General features: G+C 47.7%; 5 protein-coding genes across 5 annotated transcripts; 2 read left to right on the forward strand and 3 right to left on the reverse strand.

Moving 5' to 3' along the window:
• Positions 1 to 30: 30 nt before the first annotated feature.
• FOXG_07889 (guanosine-diphosphatase) lies at positions 31 to 402 on the reverse strand (the record flags this gene model as incomplete). The annotated part of the gene is made up of 2 exons (XM_018386564.1): positions 31 to 101; positions 171 to 402. Coding segments are annotated over 2 exons (303 nt in total), but the record flags the coding sequence as incomplete, so codon positions are not given.
• Positions 403 to 985: 583 nt separating this feature from the next.
• Positions 986 to 3,483, forward strand: FOXG_07890 (uncharacterized protein). Its single transcript, XM_018386565.1, has 2 exons — positions 986 to 1,636; positions 1,684 to 3,483. The coding sequence occupies exons 1-2, from the start codon at positions 1,364 to 1,366 to the stop codon at positions 3,133 to 3,135; spliced, it is 1,725 nt and encodes a 574-aa protein (XP_018243743.1). The 5' UTR covers positions 986 to 1,363; the 3' UTR covers positions 3,136 to 3,483.
• Positions 3,484 to 6,658: 3,175 nt separating this feature from the next.
• Positions 6,659 to 7,023, reverse strand: FOXG_07891 (uncharacterized protein; the record flags this gene model as incomplete). The annotated part of the gene is made up of 2 exons (XM_018386566.1): positions 6,659 to 6,846; positions 6,897 to 7,023. 2 exons carry the CDS (start codon positions 7,021 to 7,023, stop codon positions 6,659 to 6,661), a joined length of 315 nt encoding a protein of 104 aa, XP_018243744.1.
• A 446-nt stretch (positions 7,024 to 7,469) lies between these two features.
• FOXG_07892 (uncharacterized protein) lies at positions 7,470 to 8,585 on the forward strand (the record flags this gene model as incomplete). The annotated part of the gene is made up of 1 exon (XM_018386567.1): positions 7,470 to 8,585. One exon carries the CDS (start codon positions 7,470 to 7,472, stop codon positions 8,583 to 8,585), a length of 1,116 nt encoding a protein of 371 aa, XP_018243745.1.
• A 208-nt stretch (positions 8,586 to 8,793) lies between these two features.
• FOXG_07893 (uncharacterized protein) lies at positions 8,794 to 10,410 on the reverse strand (the record flags this gene model as incomplete). The annotated part of the gene is made up of 1 exon (XM_018386568.1): positions 8,794 to 10,410. One exon carries the CDS (start codon positions 10,408 to 10,410, stop codon positions 8,794 to 8,796), a length of 1,617 nt encoding a protein of 538 aa, XP_018243746.1.
• Positions 10,411 to 10,536: the final 126 nt, after the last annotated feature.

The raw sequence follows: 10,536 nt of genomic DNA on the forward strand, positions 1-10,536 counted from the left end.
GACAATGGGCTTGTCCTTGGAGTAAGACTTTGTGCATCGTTCGGTACCGTAGGAAGAATCTGAGGGGGACTGGCCATTGTTGCCCTGCGCAGGATGAGTGACTGCTTCTTGTTAGCAAAATGTGATTCGGACTCTCGATCGACTGCTGCTACTACCTCCACTAGGCGTACCTTCGTGATACACTTCAACACCCTTGGGGGAGATAAAGTAGAAGAGGGTAACAATCGCAAAAACGATGGCGGCAGTCTTAATCCACCTCGTCCGCTGGGACTGTGTCATCCAAGACTCCTTCATCCTGCCAATAATGCCTTGCCTCTTGGGCTTAAACTTGTATCGGTCTGGTTTCTCGTGAGGGTCGAAGACGGGGAACTTTGATGAGGGCGGCGATGTGGGTGTTCTCATGAGCGCGGGTCTCACGAGAAGGGGAGATAAGATTGTGGTGTCGGGGCTGTCTATTTAAAGAAGGGACTGGACTCGGTCGACCATCGGATAATTTTAGGGAGGGAGAGAGTGGTTCACTTCGAAACGAGGGTTGGATTGGGAGGAAGAATGGGATTGGAGCGTGGCGAAAAAAAAGGAATAAATTAAAAGGGATGGGACGGACGAGATGAGATTTTGGTTGTTGGCTGTTGACAAGCTGGCTCTCTCTTTCAGTTGCAGACCGATAACACGGATACAGTGAGAAAGGGGGGGCAAAGATAGTTTTCGTGAGAGACGGAAATGGTTTGGTTTGCGTGATACAGCCAATCTGCATGCTTAAAAATCGAGGTTCCACACGCACCTCCACGGCCATAGCGATAGTGCCCGTCCAGCTGGCGCATCTGTCAGGGGCTTGGAACCTTGGAGTATCAATTTTTAGGGGAGACATGCGAAAAGCCCCTGAGATCCCAGGGAAGAGAACGAAACGCTAATTTTAGATGCCCCACCAATGGTCAATATGCGACTTTTGATGTCATCAAGTTCGAACAGTATTATTGAAAAGTGCCGGGAAGATAGTTATAACTAGGTATTCAATACTCGTTCAAAGTGCCCTGGCTCGATCTGTTATTTTCTGGTTATGCCATGACTCTAGAACATAGACTCAACTGCGCCTCTTTTCTAGGTAGACTCTCTCCGTCAGCGCCTTTAGAATGTTCCAGTCTCAAGTGAAGTCGACGCAATGTTGCCTGCCTATAGTACTTTCATACTTGCACTTCAATTCTTAGAATCCTCAAACTCGACCTGTTCAACCCAATAACCACAACCTTTGCTCCCAAGGCTCTGATCAAACCTTCATAAAGCCATAAATACCTCTCTTGAATAAATCTCTGCGATCCTTATCAGCCAAGAAAACCACATTCCTCTCACCCCCAAGAGACAAAAGATGGACGTCCAACTCTTTGTCTATGACCTCTCACGAGGCATGGCCCGTCAAATGTCCATGGGTCTTCTGGGCTTTCAGCTCGATGCCATCTATCACACCTCTATAGAACTCAACGGCAAAGAGTATGTCTATGATGGAGGCATTATCGCAATCAGACCAGGCTCGTCACACCTTGGACAGCCCTTGGAGAAGATCCATCTCGGCACAACGAATCTGCCGATGGATGTAATAGAAGAGTTTCTCAACTCTCTACGGCCGATCTTTACACTAGAGGTAATGCCCTTGCTACATGTTTTGCTTACTTGTCTAACGATCCACAGGCCTATGACCTCTTTCATCACAACTGTAATAATTTCAGCGATTCGTTCGCAAACTTTCTATTAGGAAAGGGTATTCCGGAGCACATTGTCAAAATGCCACAGGCTGTTCTCGACTCGCCCATGGGCCGTATGCTTCTTCCTCAGCTTACTCAAGGGATCAATGCCGGGAGACAGAATGGCTCTATCCTCGGACTTCAGCAGAGCGCTCAGACGCCAAGTGCTCCAAAACATGGCATCAAGATTGTTTCCAATTCTGCCGAGTTCGATCGTTTGATGAACGGGGCAAAGAATTCATGTGCGGTCGTCTTCTTTACCTCAGCGACATGCCCACCTTGCAAGGTCCTCTACCCAATTTATGACGAACTTGCGGAAGAAGTTGGGGAGAAAGCCACACTGATCAAGGTCGACATTGCACAGCCCCAAGCCCACGAAATTGGAAGCCGATATTCCATCAGAGCGACACCAACCATCGTGACATTTCTGCGTGGTGATGAGGAAAATAGGTGGTCAGGGGCTGATCCAGCTGCTCTTCGAGGAAATGTCCAGCTTCTAGTGCAAATGGCACATCCTGTTCATCCTCATGAGAAACTCCGGCTGCCGACCTTTGCGAATCCCAATGCAAAGCCTGTTCTCTATGCAAAGGTCCCTCCGCTGGATAAACTTCTGGTTAAGATGGGTGACGAAGTTGCCAGGAAGCCAGAGGTACAGGCTCTCAAGAAATACCTTGAGGATCGGGCAAAGGATGGTCCTTCAAGTGCAGTCATTCCCGAGATGAACCACCTGTCGAGCCTTGTCAGGGATTCAGTCACAGCACTCCCCCTTAATATTCTTTTCACTATCGTTGACTTGTTCAGATGCGCTCTTTCGGATCCTAGAGTCAGTGGATACTTTGCTGAAGAAAAGAACCATGAGACAGTCCGGACTGTGCTGGACTTTGTCAATCAACAATCAGGATGCCCTTATGCTCTTCGCCTGGTCACGCTCCAGATGGTCTGCAACTTCTTCTCGACGCCCCTATTTTCTGACGAAATCATGCGAGACAACTCGTTACGTGCTGCGGTCATTCTTCTCGTCTCTTCGAGTTTCCTTGACGAGAGCCATAACAACGTGCGAGTTGCTGGTTCTTCCCTCCTCTTCAACTTATCAGTGGCAAATCGCCGGGCAAGACAGGAGTCAAAACCTACGCTTTTAGGAGATGACGAGATCGAGCTTGCTGCGTCAGTAGTCGAGGCTATTGCCCTGGAAGAAAAGTCAGCAGAGGCGTTGCATGGAATGCTTCTCGCTTTGGGTCACTTGGTTTATGGTACACCACTTGATGGCGATCTCCCAGATCTTCTTCAGACGGTTGGTGCAGGAGACAACATCCTTGGCAAAAAGTCCAAATTCCCTAATGAAAAGCTTATCACCGAAGTCGGAAAAGAGCTTATGGGCAAGGGGCTTAGGAAGCCATAGTCATTTTTTCAATCTCATCTTCTAGATATGAACAGTTAAATACTACTCACGACCTCATGGCAAAGTATGTTCGTCTATGCCCTTCTTATAGAACGGATTGGCTTGCCTTTTAGAGTGCAGGTTTGTTCTCTCGAAAACACAAAGAACGAGAAGCATCAAGATGTGCGTTTTCGAAGGATGGTGTCACCTCGCTGCTCAACCATCCTTTTTGGAAGGTGAAATTGTCAGGTAAAGACAAGTCCGTATGAGCATATCGACAAGATGACCAACCTGGCCTCTGGCGGATTGACTTGTTGGTATGCCGTGTTAAATACTTCCACATTGGACAATGACGTCTGACTATTTAAGTGATTCAATCAGTTTGTGCTTTTGTATAAATGAACGGGTTGGATCCTACTCTGTAAGAGATATTGATCCTCTTCAAGATCTTTTGACAAGTTCTCCGACTAGAACTATTTACCGTGACAATAATAAGAATACACACATCTTCATTACGAGCTCAGTGACACTAGGGTTTCAACTCAATGAAGCCAGTTGGAGTCTCCGTCCGCGAAGGGATCTCGGTACCAGACTTTAAATGTTATTCATAAACTCATGCCCTCAATTACTCGGTTCGCGTCTCCATCTGGTGTGCTATCATCATCTGTCAGATCAATGTTGTGCTCAAGCAAACCATCAATGAGGCCAAGAAGCGGCATTTCCCTGCATACAATATTAAATTCAATCATACAGTTTATTCCGCTTGACTTGCAAGGTACGAGCAAGGCAAACCCTTTGTGGTACATCAAGTTCATGGTTGAGATTTTCCTTCCTTGACACTCGACAGTGTCAAGTCAATCAAATGCGAAGTTCCACAAAATGGAATGAATTTAGTAGGTGTGTAAGCAGTATTCAGTGCCTTTGGTATCAACGATTAGCTTGGATATTTGGTCAGAATGATTTGTGTAGATGAAAGTTTAGCCCGGAGTACCGCCGTCCAACACTCTACAGCACCGTACTTCGTACAGCTTCCATCATGATCAACTGGACCTGTGACCACCACAATCTACTAAGACTAGAACCTCGTGGAAAGTACAAGCCTCGAGTTTCAGTCTCGTCAAACAACTGACCGAGGAGGTTGGCTGGTATGAGAGATCGGCATCATTATACTGATCCTTTTCGAACAGACGTCACGTTAGTATTGCTGATTTTCGTTCGCAACCGACGACCTATCTGGTACAGCGCTTTAACCTGCTTCTGTCTCAGACCCAGGAAAGAGTCTCTTGGCCTCAGAAAGCTTGATTGAGATTACAGTCTAGTGTCCGTCGTTCTACGGGTCTGAAGTGACGAGTGACGGGACACACGCACCAACCCTGGTCCCTGGCATATGCATACCTCTAACCGCCACCAAAGGGATGCGATTCTGTCCCTATTGGGCAAGAACTGACTGATGGAGTTTGGGCTGAACATCCTCTATCCTGTTGAGCCGCCTGTCAACTGGAATGCGGAGCCGTTTGAACTACGACTACCTAGTGGCACCAAACTTCAGCCGTTTCGGATTCCTTGTTTGGACCAAAATGCATGGTCAACGATTTGTTGCTTTCCGATTATGGAAATGCTAGACTAACATATCGGGACCATCAAATAGATGCTACGAGCTCACTCCTGTGCACTTGCATTGCACTCCTTGCTGATCATCTTCATATTATCTTGTGGGAGGCGTCAAACTTCACTGTGCTGTGATGCAATGGGCCCAAGGAGGCATGATCAACTCCTTCGATATAACTTCTTCCATCAGCCACCTGATCTAGTTTCTTGAGTTGAAGACTAGATTAAATTGCATGCGATGCCTCCAACGTTACGCTAGAACCTTGACATTTTTATTCGGTCTTACTGGCGATAACCTTAAGCATTGTTGTAATCCAGTGTTGTTATGGGAGACAAAGAGTCTTTTCCTTTAATAATATATGTTTTCAGTCACCATATTTTAAAGAGTCAGGATCTTCCACTTCATTTCATCTCACAAAAGCCCAAGCCCTTATGAAGCATAAATACAGTCTAAGAAACACATAATCCCAAACATGGCTTTGTCTGCAGAAGCTATCATCTCTATCGTGGGGACTATCATCAACCTCCCAAGTTGTGTCCTAGCGTTCTATCATATGTGTAAGGGACAGAAGAAGGACCACCACAAGGACACACGATGTATGTGGACAATGTGATTGTCATGTTATTTCTAACGCGAAACTGATCTGTTCTAACAGATATCGAACAAGGACATAAACTGCCCCAACGAATGACACATTATTCTGGTTATCATTCCATTTGGAACCAGCATCCAGATTACCCCAGTCCATGGGTTTCGTACATCGTTCCATCTCGCTTTCGAGGTTATGATCGAGTACAGCGAGGTCCTGCATGGACCCTCTGATAGTGGTAGAGGTGCTTAGTTAAGCTTCAGGTTTCTCCTCAGATCATTCGAGGCTACAAACGTACGGTCATTGTTTTCTATGGGGTATGTTGGGGTACGTTGGGCTTCCTTGTATCGCGATTGTATGGGAAATGGGAGGTTGCTGCTCTTACTTTTGGTTTCCTTGTTATACCGGTTCCTTAATAAGCAGGGTAGTATTAAATTCCAAGGAGATCCTTGAAATATATTACAAGTACATAATCGAATATGAAGGTATCGCGATCATGGCAATAACTCTGCCACCTTCTATACAGAGCCTAATCCAGCTGGACTTCATCTGAATTATAGGGTAAATGTTTGACCAGACCCATACCCAACCACCTTTGAAGAATCTCTGCTGACTAACCTAAACGGCAGCCCCACTCAGAAATTCTTGGGGTATATAAACTCGCACTTTTCCCGATCTCTTTTACTTTTGCTCCTTAGATCAAAAAGCATTTTTTAATGTTTTCTGAGCCGCCACGACCTTCACCCGACCTCTGGGTCACCTCCCACGGTGTCGCGTTGCCTTTCCCATTGCGGGAAACGCTCAGTAGATTATAACCCTTGGATATAGGAAATTCTCCGTCAGGTCGTTGTTTCGCAACGATGTCTGTAGGCGGTGTAATGCCAAGAAGGGGGGACATTTTATCATTCTGAAAAGGATTTTTAGTAAATTTCGCGCTGCTTATACTAATCAGTGTGATATCGCGTAAACTCGTGCTGCTCATTAGGTGTTTGGCTGATAGATCTCAGCTGTAAAATTTCGCGTCGTGAACTTCGCGCTGCTATGGATGCGAGACCTTGTTTCGAGATGCGGCTCTTCGGCCTGCGTCTCGACTTCGTTCCTGCAGACCAATACCTAAGCGAGCTTTGCCTTGTCGTAAGGATTAAGCTGATGAGGCTCAAGACCGTTACTGGATCGTGTTCCTAGCGACCAAGCTAGCGTCCATATCCAAGACACCTTCACAAGTCGCACTGCACCGGCTTCATGTCAAATTCGACTTCTAGACACGTGAATCATGAATTCATTACGTTGTAGGCAAACGCCCTATTGCACAGCGCCGATATCCCCAAAAGCCGCAAAATATCCTATCACTCATCGTTGGGAGAATCGCCCAAAATTCCATCAACACCCTGACTTCTGTGCTGATCCCTTACAAAGTCTTCGATTTTGTCATCGTGATGCGGCCGCTCTGGTGGTCCTGGTGGCTTGTCTTCCTCCTTGGGTGGGCTTTGACGAGCGGGCAGGATCTTGGCTGCAGCTGGAACATATTCTGTGACTGCAACAAGTCAGTAGTTTATCATTCGCAGAGTGTTTGGCAAAGCATACTCTTCTCAATAACAGGATTGGGTTTCTGATTCTCCAGTTCACGGGTGCTGTCAGCAGCCTTGTCCAGCTGCTCCTTGAAGCTCTCGTCTTGGACGTTGTTGTTCTGGCCTGATTCTTGAGAAGCCATTTTTGTTTCGTTTTATGCGGATTGTGTTTCCTGTTGAAGGTTGATGCTCCGATTAAGATCCAGACGAGAGAAGGATGCATGTAAATATTGTGTATCCCTACCCCATTTCCTTGTTCTTCTGTCTTTATCCCCGGCATTGGCATACGCAATGGCGCAAATCCTCAATGCACCCCTGTGAAACCTTACATTAGTCCATTCTTTCAGCTTGTCACCCTCTATAAAGTGACGTCAAGTCGCAGCTGGCGGGGTCGTTCCGATAAGGCCCGATAACGATTCAAAAGTCTATCTTATCGGACCGTTCTGAATGGATGGGCTGATGATCACCCAACGATATCACTTTTGTTTGTTCCGCTAAAGAGGTATTTTATCAGGAACAAAACTTGACGCCGTCCCTTTTTTCTATAGGTGCTATTTTCAACCTCAATTCTGTTGAAAGTACAGCAAAGATGGCGCCAATTCCTATCACTATCGTTACAGGGTTCCTGGGATCAGGTAAAACGACACTGATTCTGAATCTGATCCCTCAACTTCGCGCCCAGAACCCAGACTATAAGCTTGCGCTTCTCAAGAACGAATTCGGCGATCTCGCAGTCGACTCACAACTCGCGGCCAACTCTGCCATTTCGGGTGTCCAGGAACTCCTCAACGGCTGCATCTGCTGTAACCTCGTCGGCCAACTCGGCCCCGCGCTCGAAGAACTAGAAAAGACCGTCACACCCGATCGAATCGTTATTGAAACCAGCGGCTCGGCATTCCCCGCGACCCTCGCTCTCGAAGTCAACCGCCTTGCGCGTGAGTCCGGGAAGTATATCCTCGACGGTGTCATCAGCGTCATTGACGTCGAGAACTGGAAGGGTTATGAGGACACTAGCTACACGGCACGCATCCAAGCGCGCTACACCGATCTCATTGTCTTCAACAAGTGGGAAAATGTCAGCATGCTGAGATACGACGAATGCCTCGACCGAGTTGGCGATCTAGAAGTTGACGTTGCCAAGGTCAAGAGCGACAAGGGCAAAGTGTCGATGGACTTGATCTTTGGTGTGGATGGTGGCTTGGCGAAGGAGTTGACAGAGGTAGATCTTGAAAAGACCAACGGCCACAGCCACGACCACTCCAACGGCACAACAAACGGCCATTCTCACGACCACCAAAGCGAAGTCGAGGTTTTGTCAGTTGTCCTGAAAGCCGATCCTTCAGCACGAGTTTCGACCGCAAAGCTCATCGCCTTCCTCTCCTCCGCCCCCAAAGACGAAGCCTACCGCATCAAGGCCCTTGTCTCACTCTCATCAACGCCCACAAACTCCGATCCCGATATCCCCCCACCAGAGCCAAGCGCCTCCGGTCGATATATCCTCAACTGGGCATTTGGCCGCTGGACGTTCACACCTGTTGCGGAATCACTGCAGGAGCATGACTCGAGCAGCGATGTTACACTACGCATGACAATAATTTTTGCGCGATATGAGAGCAACAAGTGGAAGAAGAGAATTGAAGCTGGTGGATTGATAGAATTAGAAGGTGGAGATTCAAGCGGCTTGGCCGTTACAAAAATTCTCTAGATTAGAATATAGATTTAAAAGTTGAGATGGATTAGATGTGAGAAGATGTCACGAAGAGACGAAAGAGATGGTTATGAAGCATAGACCCATGATTGGATTGAAAGAACGCTTGTCGCTGTTTGACCAGGATATAGAAAAACAAACCCGCTACCTGGCATTTTGAATACATACATGATACCATCTTTTACACGCAATCTCTTATAAGGCTCTATATCCACCCGGGACCTGGATTGACAGGACTCGGAACAAAATTCGCACCAGGCGCCGGTCCATTAGTGACTTTGTCGTCGTTGAAGTTTTGCTCATCAAAGTAATAATCCGCCCAGTCTTCTTCATAGACATCAGCCTCAGGAGTCATGGATTTGATCATCCATGGATCATCGAATGCGGGACTATCATCTGCCTTGGCCCTTGATTCAACCTCTTCCTGGAAGCGCTTGAACACTTCAGGCGTCGAGAGGGCTGACATTGGGGTCGGAGGAACTGAAGGACCCGTCGCCACTGTCTTGACGGTCTCAGCTGGACTGCTGCAATGCGATGTTGGCGAAGCCGGCGGTGACAGTGAATTTGCTTCGGGATCAGAGGTGAGAGAAGCGGAGGGGCGATGAAGCTTGGCGATACCGTCGAGAGACTGAGGAATCAGAGGAGGTGGACGGTTGTACTTCTTGACAGTTGGCTTGTGATGAAGTCGAGAGAAGTTGGGACTGATTTCGACCGGCGTGGCTGTGATGGCGTCATTCTCACAGCTTGAACAAGTCCCAGACGTCTCAGCGATTCCATTATGACACACCCGACACATTGGGTCCGAAACACTGTCTTGTCGAACATGGACTTGTGTAGAAGGTGCGTGAACGGGATGGGAGTTAAGGGCATCTGCCGTTGGCTTGGAAGGCCGTCGCACAACGACTGTATGAGCAGACTGCTTGCGCTTCTGAGAATCTTGCGATGATCGACGAATAGCGACCATTTGAACTGATTGTTTTCGTCTGGGCCATCCTGAAGCCGAAGCATCGCTTGGTCGTGGTGATGAGATTGGTGAGACGCCAGGTGTAGCGTGGTTGTCTACTCGTTCGAGTTTGATGGTCTTGGCTTCGCTGATGACCGCAGAAGGCGAAGGTTCTCTTGCAATCTTTAAATCATCAACAACTAAGAGGCTTTTTCGAATGTCCACAGAAGGTTCGGGAACTTGCAGTGAATCTTGTGGTGTTGCTGTTGCTGTAGACCCAATGGTGTCGACCTTTTCTAACGGACATGGCTCCTCTTCAGCGGGTGTAAGTGGTCCAAAGGCAGATCGGAACTGTCCATTAAACGGTCCAAAAGTTAATCGCAACGGCTGCTGTGCTCGAGGATGCTCTAATCGTAGTTGTTCCGCTGGTGCCTGTATTATTCGAGGCTGCTTAATCTGTGGTTGAATTGCCCGAGGTTGTTCTGTTGGTGGTTGCGGTTGTGGCCGTACTATTCGAGGTAACTCATGTTGAGGCGGTCTCAATGCTGGAAGCTCTTCTTGCGTCGGTTCTCGCACAGGAGATAATTGTTTCTGATGTTGAATTTCATGTCGTCGATGTATTTGCTCCACGAAAGAAGCTTTTCTCATATTAATAAGAGACTTTTTACACTCTTCGTCGCTGGGAATATCGGCCTCAGTGATCCTCCTCGCAGGTCGGTCCGGATAGTGCAACATGGTGAAATCCTTACTGGCTGAGGAGGTTGTTTTTGCCACAGACTCAGAAGCTCTTCTAAAGCCCCGAAAACTCAGGTTCCGGGGCGAGAGCTGGTCCCGCCAGCTGCTCATCTTATCGTCGTTGCTGGAAGTCCAAGAAGGCATCGTGAAGTGGTTGGGCTTGGGGAAGAAGAGTAGAGTAGCCTGACTCGGAGCACGATGTCTCACAGGTCAGGAAAGAGAATTTCCCAGAAAACCTGATTTCAGCAGAATGGATATCCCAGCCCCAGC

This window comes from Fusarium oxysporum, chromosome 4 (assembly GCF_000149955.1).
Source record: "Fusarium oxysporum f. sp. lycopersici 4287 chromosome 4, whole genome shotgun sequence".
Lineage (NCBI taxonomy): Eukaryota > Fungi > Ascomycota > Sordariomycetes > Hypocreales > Nectriaceae > Fusarium > Fusarium oxysporum.